General features: G+C 38.0%; 1 protein-coding gene across 2 annotated transcripts in view; it reads left to right on the forward strand.

The window, feature by feature from the left end:
• Positions 1–281: 281 nt before the first annotated feature.
• The window catches only part of LOC138013136 (ATP-binding cassette sub-family B member 6-like), a 35,072-nt gene continuing 20,711 nt past the window's right edge, over positions 282–14,642 (forward strand). The window contains exons 1-11 of one of the 2 annotated variants that reach the window (XM_068860128.1): positions 282–365; positions 1,177–2,029; positions 6,121–6,206; positions 6,963–7,054; positions 7,485–7,680; positions 8,027–8,116; positions 9,407–9,528; positions 10,882–10,991; positions 12,499–12,564; positions 13,158–13,283; positions 14,252–14,328. In XM_068860128.1, coding sequence (XP_068716229.1) covers positions 1,205–2,029; positions 6,121–6,206; positions 6,963–7,054; positions 7,485–7,680; positions 8,027–8,116; positions 9,407–9,528; positions 10,882–10,991; positions 12,499–12,564; positions 13,158–13,283; positions 14,252–14,328 — 1,790 coding nt within the window. In that variant the 5' untranslated portion in view covers positions 282–365; positions 1,177–1,204. Of the gene's footprint in view, positions 366–1,161; positions 2,030–6,120; positions 6,207–6,962; positions 7,055–7,484; positions 7,681–8,026; positions 8,117–9,406; positions 9,529–10,881; positions 10,992–12,498; positions 12,565–13,157; positions 13,284–14,251; positions 14,329–14,642 lie in introns of both variants that reach the window. The other variant, XM_068860129.1, reaches the window with a different exon arrangement.

Raw genomic sequence — 14,642 nt, forward strand, 5'->3', positions numbered from 1 at the left:
AGACAGAAAACCGACGCTTTAAACTCCCAGAAAATCGCTGGACCTGCGAATACACCCGCCTTTCGTCGCTCCCGGCCGCTGGTGGCCTTTGGCCGGGCTAACTTAGGGCCCTTTCCTTTTGTCAGAACTAACCAGCCAGACCAGTCAGTGTGCATAGTAAATGCAACAATTTGCATGATGTTCCCTCGCATTTTCCCGGAGGTGTACCTCTCATCCGATCCACGAAGTATATGGTTCTAGTCACCAGTCTTCTCTGAGTCAGTTAACTGCTGCAGTACCGCGGAGGACCGGAATAGACTTTGATGACACCGGGAAAATTAAGGCAAGGATCCCGAAACTATCGTCGTTGTTTGGGCGAATTTCAGGTATGTATTTCGACAATTTAATACAAATAAGACCTCAAGTAAGAGAGCGAACTGGAGGATAAGTTTCCAAAAACGTACGTCGCTAGCTGTTAATCTTTAACATGTCGAAAATCGGTATGATAGACGCCGGCGCCAAAAACAATTTCTCTCATCATATCATATCATATCATACATCTTTATTTACCCTCGGATTTTTAGAGTAGCTTGGTGTAGCTAATATCTCCAAGCATTTACCCTCCCAACCATGATACACCACAGAAGACAGACCACAACACCGGGAACTACATGCCCTACTCTTTGCGACAAGTGTGCGGGTTCTTTTACTTCCCACAGGATTATGAACATTGAAGGGTTGTGAGACGGGACCTCCGGCTTATATCGTCCTTATCCGAGAAGACTAGAGAGTCTAACCATTTGCAGATGTAATTACAAAGGCAGCACTTTCTCCTCAGTTATTAAAACCCTGTGTGGTATTCCGGCCGGAGTTGAACTCACGACCTCCCGCATGACAGCCCGGTGCTCAACCAACTGAGCCACCGGTGCGCCGGGAAGCTCTTAAATTCTTGGTTAGCTGAGAAAAAGACATGTAAATGAGCACAACCAATTCAATGCTTTGCCGAATTCTGCAGTCCACAGTGGGCGTTTGACATAATTTGTGTAGTACATGTTTGGGTCCTTAACTCACAGCAAAAATAACAACACTAATATTTTCCAACAGAAAATTTATAAATAAAGTCTATCTAAACATTGAAAATTGAAAGTGGACGTTATACCATTGACTTTTTTTATTTATCAGCATTTTTCTTTGTAGATCCGGTCACAAGGAGATTGATTCGATAATGATTTGCTCTCACTACTGTGACTTCAATGAAACTTTGACAACTCATCCATCCAAAGAATCTGGCTTGCCAAGATGCCTTATGGGTACTGTCCCCCCTGCTATCTTGTTTCTCTTTGTAACCTTGCTTTTGCTGATTCAACTGTTGAAAAGGAGAAAGATACATGCAGCAGACCTAAGGAATGCGCTAGTGCCTGATTTGGAGGAAACAATGACATCTGTTCAGGAGGTCATAAGAGAGGAGAGTATGCCTTGTGCCCGTGTTGTGAAATACAAGGACAAAAGAGGATATTGCGACCTAGAGGATAGTTCAAATGAGCTCATCGCAAATCCTGCTGAGTTTGTCCATGGGGACAATCGTACATCATTTTTATACACATTTCAACAATTCACTCACATCTGCCTGGTAACAATTCCAGTGATCAACATTATAACGAAAGTTTCAATAGCTACACAGAGACTACAGGGATATGTCATCTTCCATGATGTTGGGATGTTCTTAACCTGGATTATGGCATTGTTTGTATTGCGTGCGGAAAGTGCAAAGTACTTTAGTGCCCGTGTTAGCAGACATTCTCTTGGCCTGCTATTGTTTTGGACACTTGCATTTATAGTTGAAAATCTCTCCTTTATCTCCTGGAATAACCCACACTGGTGGTTTGTCCGAAATACAAGAAATCAGGAAGCAGAATTTGGCTTGTTTGTTGCACGTTATACAATCACACTTCTTGTGTTTCTTCTTGGATTCAAAGGCCCTGGATTGTATCATGCAGTGAAGCTACTTATTCCAATCAAGGATGAGCAGACCTTGCTGCCTGGATCTTCGGTAAGAGTGATTTACCAGTTGAGTGGTTGTCAGTTAATGTTATTTTCGATGCTCTCAGTTAGCTGCTTTTAAGGTGGCTTTAAGCAGGTTCATCACTCTTTAGAAAGATTGGCACTACACTGTGTATCACGTAACAGCAATGTTATGGTACCATATAAAACACAGATTATTGCTGAATAAGATGTGGTCATTATTGGGAGTCGTAATAAGTTACCTTGGCCATGGGAAAGCCCAGCAAAAACACCCTATATTTTGGCTGTAGTTGCTTATATCTCAAAAACAAATGTGGTCACCCAGGCTATTTTTTATTGCTGGAAAGTGATCACAAGGCCACAGGGAAACGTTCTGCACAGTTTAAAACATTCTGCACTGCAGCATCAGAGCCACCCTAATCCTAATGCCTCTGGATCTGCTGTACAGAATATTTTTTAAACTTTGCTGAAAGTTTCATCTTGGTGTTCTGATCACGTTCCAGCAATTAAAAAATGAGTGTCACAGGGTTTCTTTTGAGATATGAGCAACTAAAGCCAAAATATTTAACAACTATTCACCAAAGTGGAGGTGGCTAGCGGTGGATATTTGCTGAGCCGCGAAGCGGCGAGGGAAATATCCATCACTAGCCACCGACACTGAGGTGAATAGTTGTTTTAGTATATACTCAAACAGTGAGATAATATAGCACAAAAAGATGATTTTAACTCATTTATTCCTGCAAAGATTACAACATTTTCGGGCCCAAATTCTGTGTGAATTGCTCGGAGGTGAGTAGCAAAGGATATCCGGAGTTTGAGTAGCCAATCAGCGCGCACATTCAAAGCTATCTACTGTTTTAGTATATTCTAATGGGTGTTATTACGGGGCTTTCCCATTGCCACAGTGACTTATTACGTCATAACAATGACCGCATCTTGTTCAGCAATATTTGATGTTTCTTATGGTATCATAACTTTGCGAATACGTGATACAGCGTTGTAGTGCCAAACCTTCAAATAAGAACATTACTTGAAAGCCTTGAAACTGGTGTGAGCCACCTTAAACCTCAGGAGTTTCTATAAAATTTGAATTTGGTGGGTGGTTTGAGTAGAGTTAAACCAACTGTTTTCATTGTCAAAATGAATTTTAATGTTAGGTTTGGAAGAATCAGTCTTTAACTACTTTAACTGAGGGAAAAATGTAGCCAACTGTTCTGGGTAAAGTAGCCAATGCTTTTCGGCAGGCTGTCTGTACTGATTGGAACCACTACACCTTTTGTTTTGGTGACGTGTACATGTACATATTAATTTTGTTATTAAATGAAAGTTAGAAAGATCACTGCTATTGAAAGTAAGCCCCAAAGTATTCAGGCTTCGTCAGGATCGGGCTTTGGGCTTCACATGCCACGTCATGCATTGAACGTGCATGTTAAGTACTAAAATGAACAATGATAGGGCAGATGGCGATTGCTATTGCTTTGCTTGGATTTAACGATCTTGGATGTTTGGTGACCCCTACATTTCTTTTCAGAATCAGATTTTATTTACAATTATCTCCACATTGTCCAAAAATGAACAAAAAATCAATGTGGGAAGTTAAAAAAATTTCAAGATTTCTGTCCATGGAATCTTGCCATCTTGCGGCTTCAAGGCGCATGAAACTATGGTCGCTAAACGCCAACTTGTTCTTTAAGGAACCTCAACAGTTAACTAAATTCACTTGATAGGTCCACTTAAACAAAGTTTGGTAGAGAACATTTCACTTCAAAGATGTAATTGCAATTTTTTTGGGCTAACAGACACTGTGGCCTTATTGGCTAAAGAAGCCGTTTTTTTTTCAGATTTAGGGTGTTCATCTGGGCAAGTTCTCTCCAAAACGAAGGTGGTGACCCCCCATTTTTTTACATTTCTGAAATCAATAACTCATCATCTTTCAATGGTAAAATTTGCAGAAAAAAAATCAATGTTAGAAAAATTTTGTGGGAACGTCCTTAATGTACTTAAAGGAGGCTCAAAATAGTTTCTCCTTTTTTCAAACCAATTAATTAAAATGTTCTGTTTTTAGATACAGTTAGGGTAATCATATCAAGACAAAATTTGTCCAGGGTATTAAGTACCCATCATATATTTCTCACATTAAATTTTCCTCCAAAATAGCATTACCATGGCAACAATATAAAACATTTCTTTGAGCCTTAAAATCAAGATATATTGTCTTTTTTGAAAAGAAAGGGGACGGGGAAATATTCCCATTCAGCATTGCCAGATAATGTTAGAAATAATCTCTAAAATATTTAAAATTCAACAAAATCTGCAGGTCAGTTTTTCAGAAAAATAAGTTTTTTTGAAACATGTCACTAATTTCTTTTTTCACCAACAGAATCTTTTAAAATTTGACAGACAAACGTTTTAAATTAATCGAAGCTAACGTGCAAAAAATGAAAAAAATTCATTGTCCGGAAGCAGAGATATAAGTGAGTAAAGTTGCAAAATCAGGAAAAATGAGAGGGTTACAAGATCGGCATTTACGCATGCGTCACCCGCTCATTTGAGTGCACCCACGAGTGAAGCTACAGGCCAACACAAACGGATTTAAGTGACCATTAAACCGTGTGTGTACAATTTTCATAGTTTTCGTGAATAGGAGATGTCTATTTTATATGTCATATGTATAGAAATTAGAAGAAAGGTGAGTGAAATTAGCGGTATTTGTCTATTTCTGGTGACCCACTTTGAATTGTGAACTGACGCGAGCAGCTTTTAGAATTGCGTGTGTGGCTTACGCGTGTGCACCCAGCTGAAAACCCTTTCAAGTCTCCTTAAGTCAATTGTAATTCCCCATCCCCCCCCCCCCCCCTGGCTACCATATCCCTCATAATTTTTCTCAAGGCCCCAGTGCTTTTTGCTGATTTTAAAAATCAAAGTTAACAATCTTCAAGTGATATCTGTAAATAGCAAAAGTATAGCAAGAATATGCTCTTTTCGAGTCTTTAAGAGCAATGCCACAAGTTGTAGGATTATGCAGTTCCCAAATTTGCATCCTGGGAGCCATATGCATGAAGTTCATCTTAACTTTCAAAGGGAATTGTGCAGTTCAGCTTTTAGTTAATATTATGTCACTGGTTTCTTTTTGGAAGTTTCCCCAAAATTGTGGACATAAATCAAATGAAATACAATATGGTGAAAAAGATTTGAAAGCTGTTTTGCCAGACAGGTAACATTAGGGTCAGGGTTATGGTTTCCAGAGTTTTTACCTGAAAAGAAACCAGTGAAAAAGCCGCCTCCATGTTCCACAATATCATGAATTATTTTTTGCCTCAAATCATCTGTGGCTTTTCCTGGTTGATATACAAGTACATGTCTCATCTTACTTATCTGGGCTATTTCAATCTGTGTGGTGCGTCTAAGGAAGTTGTTGCATTTATCAAAGAAAGTGGGAGTGGTTGCAGCACAAAAAATTGAGCCCATTCCGTGGTTCGTAATTTCCATAGTATTGGCAAAAGGAACTGAATAACAACAGATCAAAACAAAAGGCCGTAACCCCTACCATGCGCAGCGAAACACTGTTTCATTAATAAGGTTTGCTGGTTTGCAGACCCAGCCTAACAAATGGTGTTCCTTCAGATGACCTGTTTGTGCCAATCTAAGGTGCAGTTATGTACTGAATTTGTGTACACTTGACCTTTTCTGTCCTTTACGTCATTGTTTTCTTTGCGATACAGACTACCATATGTATCAAAGCTTGGGTTGGTTTTTCCAGTCTAAAATAAATTGTGTTCATTCACTACTTGCACAAATCCCATAATACAATTGATTTTGGGGGGTTATTTGCACTAAAACAATGGAATAAGGGATAATTATCCAATTTACTGAAGGATAATACAGCCCCAAGAATAGTAATATTAACTCCCAAGATGTATTGCATTATGAGGTTGTGCAAGTAGTGAATGTTCTTGTTTTACAGTCTAGTGTATATCGCCAAAGTGGCACAAGTCTATTAAAACAGTTCAAATTCATCAATCCAAATGATCCAGCTGAAGGACCAGCTTTATAATTAAAAACAAAAAATTAATAGACATTAGATTCTCTGAGGTTCTCAGTGTATCTGTTATCCTATAGGCAATTAACCGTCGTGGGCAATCAGCCTTCAAAGATCTTTGGCGCAAACTGAAGATGTTGTGGCCTTTCTTATGGCCATCAAACAGGTAAATGATGTTTGAATTCCATGAACATCATGAAATTATAATTATTTTACATGATCCAGTTACTCAACACAGTTCCCCCCTAACTGCTTTCTTCTTCACCACTTATGGGTCCTCTATCTAAAAAGTTAATTTGATGAACTTATGCAGTGGTGGATCCAAGGGAGGGGCCCGGGGGGGGGGGGGGGGGGCTCCCCCCTTATTTTTGGACCCTTATTTTTGGACCAAAGCTACCAAAACTGTGAAAGGGCAAAAACAAAATGTTTGAGAGCGGATCCCCACCTTCTGGAAAGCAAAGGAGACCTGTTTGCCAATGGCAAACGAAAATTAATGGCCAAAGTTTCTTCAAAACAGCTATTTTAGCTCACAGAAACCATTCTTAAGTGTTTTTAGTTACGTGTAGCCAAGATTAAAATGAATGCCTGACGTTTTCAAAATCTCCTCTTGAATCTTAGATTGAACTCCATAATAACCGAGTGTGGCTCATTTTTCTTTTAAAATTTATTCACTGCGGTGATCCAGAAGCAATAATATTTAAGAATGAAGCAGTCACTGAAAATTGATTTTAATTAGTAATTTTATGGTTGAAATAACAGGGATAATTCCCATGATACTACCTCTTTAAAAGCCCTGTAACTTTGCTTAATTTGTGTTTCTGAATGGAGAGTCAAGAAACTTCATGGTCACAATTAGAGCTTTCAGATCATATATCTGAAGTTTTTATTTTTTTTGAGGTTTAATTTCCTTGTTTTTTGCCAGAGTCCTTCAGATTAAAGTCTTGGTGTGTTTCTGCCTCCTGGGTGCTGGTCGAGCAGTCAATGTTTTGGTTCCATACTTTTATAAAATAATAGGTACAGTCAGTAAAATTCCATTTTCTATGCTTGGTGTTTTGATGCAAATGTTGTGCTGCATTCTCAACCAATTAGTGGCAAGCAGCACCAGAATTATAGTTTTGTGAGTCGCTGGCAAGTCTTGTTCTGGAAGTTTTCTCATTGTCACTATCATTATCACCATCAGTATCATAATATTATTAATAGCGTCAGCTTTTTTACCTCTCCTTGGTAAATTTATTACAAAATTTATGAACCCATTTGACTCTACCAACTTACCCACTTACGTCACACAAGTCTGTTTCAACACTAAACGGGTCACCTACTTTTCTGTTGTGATAAGTGAGCTGTCATTGAATGTTATAATTTTGCAGTTTATCAGCACTCAATGAATATTATTTACTGAAAAAAAAACTAAATTATAATAACTTGAGTGTTGCTGTCTTTGTAGTGAACCGGTTGTCTCCTGGCAAGACAGTTACAGATCCTTGGCATCTGATCCTCATTTATGTCGCTCTGAGGTTTTTACAGGGTGGTGGAACAGGAGGGATTGGGCTAATAAACAACATCAAGTCATTCCTGTGGATAAAGATTCAACAGTTTACCAGCAGGACCCTACAAGTGCGACTCTTTGCACATCTTCACAGGTTGAATACATGTAGATACATGTACATGTAAAAAGAATAAATGATCATCATCATTATAAGTGAGTGAGTGAGTGAGTGACAATTACTGAATGCTGATTGGCTGAGATGAAGGCCACTTTTCTTGATCTTAATTTTTAGGGCTGGGTGTGTAGGGATGTGTATAAGTAACAACCTTCTAAAAGCTGGGAGAAGGAACAAGGCAGACTTAATGTGCCAAAAAGGCTCAAACTCAGCTCAAAACAATGAATTCAAGTCAGCCATAGTTTTGGAACTGGATAATGAAATTATTTACTTTTTCAGTTTAGAACATGTATGAACTCTTTCTTTTTTAATCTTCCTCTAACAGTTTGTCGCTCAGTTGGCATTTAAATCGCAAAACTGGTGAAGTAATCAGGATGGTTGACAGAGGAGCTAACAGCATTTACAACCTGTTGAAGTAAGATTTTTGTATCTGTTCACCAACATTAATTTTGTCGTTGGTCGGTGTCGGTGTATTTTGGCATGTGCATGAAATAGTGGTTTGGCATAGGAGCTGCTAATTCGAGAAAATTAATGTTTGTTATGTTTAATTTTTTTTATGCAGCTTAGCCTTATTCAGCGTTCAGCATTATTACATGACTTGTAAAGTTCATTAATAATTATTCATAAGGGTGACAGGTAACAGAAACGCAATATTCAGGTCACATGTAAAGGTGTGTAACTCCCGATAAAGTTTAACTGTCTGAAAGCACAGACTGGGAGGGGTTGAATAGGTAGCAGGGAAAAGCTGGGGTTGATGAATTTTTTAATTAATTGAATTATCAATAGAATTAACTTTTATAAACTTTAAGATCTCTAACTCCTCTGATTAGTATGCTTACATGTAACATGAGTCCTGTAAATTCGTACAAAGGTTATCACTCAATCACAAGTTTGACATTCCAATGACAACTATTATGTAACAATATTTATTTACTTGCTTCTTGTCATCTTTGTTGAGAATGTTTAATGCATCCTCTCCTCTCCTCTCACACAAATGACAGCTTATTGCACAAATTAACAAATAAAGCGAAATTGGGGCGGGTATCGTTCTCCATACTTCTTGGTCAGTCCCAAATGAACTTGCTCAACCAAATGTTTAGCGTATTTGGTGACATGTGCTCTTAGACTCGAAAAACAGTCAGATCTTGAACATTAGATTCGCATTTGAGACCACTCCAACAAGTTCAGACATTGCACAGCCATGTTTCCACTACAAAAGCTCTATGAAAATGAATATTGCTATTTAAATTCAATGCTAAATATTTCCAAACTCCTATGGGACAACTCCACGACCTTGTGATTAACATGACAAACAATCTATTGTTTCATTTCACAAGTAAGATAAAATATCGCGTCCGACCTTCATGGGCTTAAAAATGGCGAGCCGCAAATACCCAATCCGGCGTAGAGATTATCTATTACACAACAATCTCCAGAACGTGTAGTAGTTAAATATTGTTAATTAGTGCTATTCTTTCCAGATATGGCGGTAATCCTTGAAAATTGCTTCAAAATGTTTGCAATCTTTTATTGCAGTCCAAAATCATGTTTCAAGAATGTTTTTAAGCAAACAAAAGTGAATTAAACCACAGCAAAACATACATCCTCAACTAGCATTAACCAGCTTACAAACTTGAACTTGAATTTATTTAACCTTCATGTATTATCTTGACTGATTCTTTTGTCTTATTTTTCACCTTAATAGCTATCTTTTATTCAACATTGTTCCCACCTTTGCCGACATTGGAGTAGCAATAGTGTACTTTATCATTGCTTTCAATGGCTGGTTTGGATTGATCATCTTCTTGTCCATGGCTCTTTACGTTGGTAAGATATGGTGGCAAGGCAAATGGCAATGGATCAACAATAGGGTAGCAGTAATTAAAAGAAAAATAAAGTTGTTACCTTTGAGTTCGTAACTTCATCAATGTCAGAAAGATTTGCAACTTGTCCCATTGTCAGAGTCAACCAATTTCTCATGGTTCTTAACCCACTGACTTGTGAACCACCCTCCCCCCCCTCCCCCCACACCTATGTCCAGAAATGTACCTTATTTAATATTAGATGCTCACCCAATTTTGACATCCAACTCAAAGTGTCCCTATAATTCAAAGTACGTGCTTCCTATTTTTCCAACAATAAGGTAAGGGTAAAAGGTTAGCGTTATCTTTAAGGACGGTGCCTACTATAATTGTTATTGTGCATACATTGTTTGCATTTTAAAGCTTTTTACAAATATGGTTGATTAATCATCTTCAAAAAATGCGTGGTTACCTCAATTTTCTTTTTGGATTTCAATAACACTTGTTTAGATCAGCTTTTCCCGCATATTCAGTAAACCGCTCAAAAAAATACCTTTGAATTAGTAGGCACCGTCCTTAACTTAGGGTACCTGTAAATGCTAGTCTCCCTCCTAGGGGTCAGTGGGTTTTGAGTGGATGTATAGGTTAAATTTTCCACAAATTAATGGTGCATAGAGTAGTGTCCTTTGAAATGGTTGTAAGTTGCTCGGCAACTCCTGGCCAGGAATTTATTGGTCCACTTGGCTCTCTCACAGGACAAACAAAACAAAGAACTCATAAACCAAACACAATGAAGTTTTCAACTACATTTTAATTAGCCAAGACAGTTTGTACATGTAACAATCATTATACTCAAGACGACATCACGCTAATTCTGAATAAAATAATTATTTAGGTGGAACCTAGCTTTATTTTTTTGTATAAGTTGAGGGCAATTTTTGGAGCTTATTTTGAGGTCATAAAAGGTTGACTTTTTAATGTGTTTAAAATACAGTGTACTTTTAATATTACATAAAAACATTCAAAATGCCCTGCTGTTGAATGCTGATGACCGAGGTCCTGAGAAAAATCTTAATGAACCCTGAGGCTCTGCCAGGGTAAATTTTGACAAGCGACATGGCCGAAAAAGTAGCGACATTATCGCAACAAACAACATCCTTTCTTTAAACGTCCGACAGCAATGGTCACAGCAACATGAAACAATGACAAAGCTCCAACACAAGACTTTTCAAAATTCAGATCAGCGGCACGGGACCCCCCGGGCAGGGCCTCAACCCTGTATATACATCTGTAGGCTTGAGGGAGGGGTGTGAAAACTCTGTGTCATCCTCACTCTCAAACGCATTTTGACTGTTTGTCACTTTTGTTTTTGGGACAGGCTCCACTATTCTGATTACTGAATGGCGAACAAAGTTTCGACGAGAAATGAATGAAAAGGATAATGCTGCTAAGGCCAAAGCTGTTGACTCTCTCTTGAACTTTGAGACTGTAAGATGAATGTGTAATAAACTAAAAGTAAAATTAGCACCAGAGCTTAGAGGCCTTTGTGACTGTTGGAATTTCTTATCTTGTTGTAAAGCAGTGGCAATGCCCAATCAACATCCAATGGGGTAATTTTTACTATCGACAGTTTCAAAAGGCTAATGAACGCTAGTCCTGGTCTTGAATTAGCCTGAATGACACAGGGTACACCTCGTGCTACCTTTGTTTCAATTATAGATTGGCTTACCCACTCAGGTAGTGATGTACAAAATTATTTAAGGTTTTCAATTTATTGAGTGTTGTAAAACACCAAAGTAACTACTTCAACCGATCACAACTGGTGCAAACAGAGCAAAGAACCAATCCAAATTTGTAGCAATTCCATACATGTAACTTGCTCAAAGCACTGGAAAAATTGTGCAGTGTGCAAGTCATGATTGGTTTTGGTTAAATTCCTTCTTATTGGGTGATAAACTGGTGCGAGATTTTAAAACCAATCACTAAATGTAGCAATTGCAATCGCGTAATCTAATACGTTTGACAATCATTTGAAACTGCAGTAATTCACTAAGTGCAAAGTTACATTGATAAATTAAATCAAGGGTACGTACATTAATTTCACAAAACACCAAGAATGTTAGTCAAATAACCAGGTTGAACCTGAGGGCACCTTTTGAACATGTCTCAAATATTTCTGAAACGGAGAAGGACTTCATTCTCTTGTTTTTTCGGCAAAACGTTTGTCTGTCAAATACATTGACAGTATTTATTTTCATGAAATAATTATGTGATAGTCTTTTCTTGCAAAATCCTGATTGTGATTGATTCTTACCCAGAAAGCTCGTTGGAAATGACGGAGCAACTTAGTACACAGTTGCAGTTCTCAAGCCTGAGAAAAATCTAAGCTGGAACAGGATTCTATCCCATGAAGGTGTTATTGCACTGTATCATCTGCAGTGGTTTCAATAAGTACCTACTGCCAAAAACGAAAAACATTCGTGGCTACTTCGCTCAGTGAATTCAGCCCCATTTTCCCTAAATTGAAAAACATTAAAGACAGATTCTTCCAAAGCTAACTTAAAATTAAAACTAATTTTGACAATGAATTGCAACATGAAGTTGTCTAAATGTGATCATCAACTTTCAAAATGTGTTGTTTGGGAGCAAACTTTTGAAAATGGCATGCCCCTAAACCCCTAGAGAAAGAGGTTTTCAGGCCCCTTGTCCATACACTTGACTCAAACCGACTAACATCAAATTTTACTGAAACGTTTGCTTCTCCATTGTAAAGGCACTTGGGAGCTGTACATTTTATTTAATGTTCTGGGTTTGCAGTAATTGGCTCGTGCTGTTGCGGGTTCCCTGTCACATCATTCTTCTTGTTACTTATTTAGTTGTTTATTTTTATTATTATATTGTAATGTACATGTATTCTCTCTTGGTGAAGCTAATAAAATAAAGAACAAAATAAAGATAAAATATAGAGTGCTTCCATATTTGTGGTATCTTTCAGGTAAAATACTACAGTGGAGAGGACTTTGAAGTGGAAAGACTGGATCAAGCCATCAAAGACTACCAGGTAGAACCTTGAAATTTGCATTATTTTAAGGCTCTCATAGAGAGAGAAAAAAAAGAACATTTGCAGTGTAAAATTTAAGGAAAAATTTTTTTAACTCCTTGTTGAATAGCAAGATTTTGCCACATTTTTAAAGTCAATTTTCTATTAGGATTGATGCAACCACATTCAATGGCCTTTGTGTTTGGAAAAAGCCCACCGAGGAGAAATGTTGATTCGTGTGAGAAGCTTCATGTAAATGGAAATAAAATATTTTTGCAAAGTAGTCAATTGATAACCTTTCTAAATGTACAATATTATAGATGTTATTGCACGCAAGATTGATTGTCATGAGCAATTAATGAGGGAAGGGTGAAAACAGTTGGTCGATACCAGATGATAAATCCCAGACCACTGATTGGTGGGAAGTGAGGCATTCAACCCTGTTTTCATGTTGCATTAATGTTTGTCAAAGATGCTACTGGGGTGGATCTAGGGGGAGGGTGCAGGGGGTGCAATTCTCCCCCCTCCTTCCACCCCCACCCCCCCTCCTCCTAAGAAAAATGCTGGATCCGCCCCTGGGCTATGTGATCATTTTTTGATTGTTTGTTACCTAGAGATGTGAGTGGGATACCAATGCATCCCTTGTAGTCTTGAGTGCAGCGCAAAATATAGTCATCCACATTGGCCTGCTGACAGGGACTCTGTACTGTGGCTATCTTGTAGTGGATGGAAAGCTAGGGGTAGGTAGTATTTTCAGCACATACAATACATATTTAAGATCTTAATTATTGAGAATGCAGTACACTGTATCATAGGAAGGCCCTGCACTTGTCCAGTACATTATTTGTTTATTTCCTTTTAAGCACAATGTTGTCAAAATAATGTGATCTTATCGGCGGTTTTTTGATTGTTAAAATGACATTGTCAAGTAAATTATGTGAAATTTGTGATCTAGCAATAACAGGACTCTTCTTCACTGCCAGTTGTTTTCTTAGGCAATGGTAATTATTGTGTTTTGTATATGTAATCGTATGGGACCGGTGGATATTAAGGATTGCTTTCACATGTATTTTCAAAGTTTTCACAAAATTACCCAAGTTACAAAGCAACAAGGGCAACTTGAAAAAACTTTGAATCTACAACTTTATCGTTAATTGTATGAGGGCACGTTGCACTTACATGTTTATCACATGAAGGGCAAAATTATTTAAGGACGTTTGTTCAATGCCATGACAAATAAAGATCAACTTAACTGACCAATAGGTTCAATGAATTGTTTGATCTTAAAATAAAAGTAAACACATTATCATCCGGTTAAAGTTCTATTCAATAAATCATTGCTGTCAACAGAAACAGTGCTTAAAGTGTATTTTCTATGACGTTTGTGTCCAGACAAAAGCGGTTTAATCAGAGTCAGAATCTGGAAGAAAGATTCTCTTGTAACCTTGCTTGCTAGCTCTTCCTCTGGCTAAGCAACTGTTAATCAATCAGGATCACAAGTGCCCTCAAGATAAAAAAATGCTCTCCATCTCAGCCAATCAGCATTCAGTAATTTTGCCCTAAATGTGATATCTTTTAATGCTAGTTAAGCGGCCGTAATTGTGCAATTGCTGTGGTTAGTGTCGTCTTCATCAGACATAGTATTGTCATTGCCGTCATCAATCACCATCATGATGTTTGATGACTGTTTCACTTACACTTCTTGCAGGTGGGTGATTTTGTCCTGTTTGTCACCTACACCCTTCAACTGTACGTCCCACTAAACTGGTTTGGCACCTACTATAGGTCAGTGCAATCAAATTCTTCATGTATTGGATGATATTCTGAGAGAAATTAAACTTCTGTGGATCATGCCTCAGGAGAGCATGGGTGATGCAGGGTTGAGAGCTAGTGCATACATGTACCTTTGACCCAAGAGTTGTTCCTGACCTAAAACAAGCTGAGGGTTGTCCAATACAGCCACATGATGACTAATGATAATAATGAAATCCACATTACTTGGTGCAGGCGTAACAAAGCGACCCTCTAACCATGACCTCAACCAGAACCCTAAACAAAGACATTTATGTCCTGGATTGATCCTAAATTACGTGCACAAT

Source organism: Montipora foliosa, chromosome 8, assembly GCF_036669935.1.
Source record: "Montipora foliosa isolate CH-2021 chromosome 8, ASM3666993v2, whole genome shotgun sequence".
Taxonomy (NCBI): Eukaryota; Metazoa; Cnidaria; class Anthozoa; order Scleractinia; family Acroporidae; genus Montipora; species Montipora foliosa.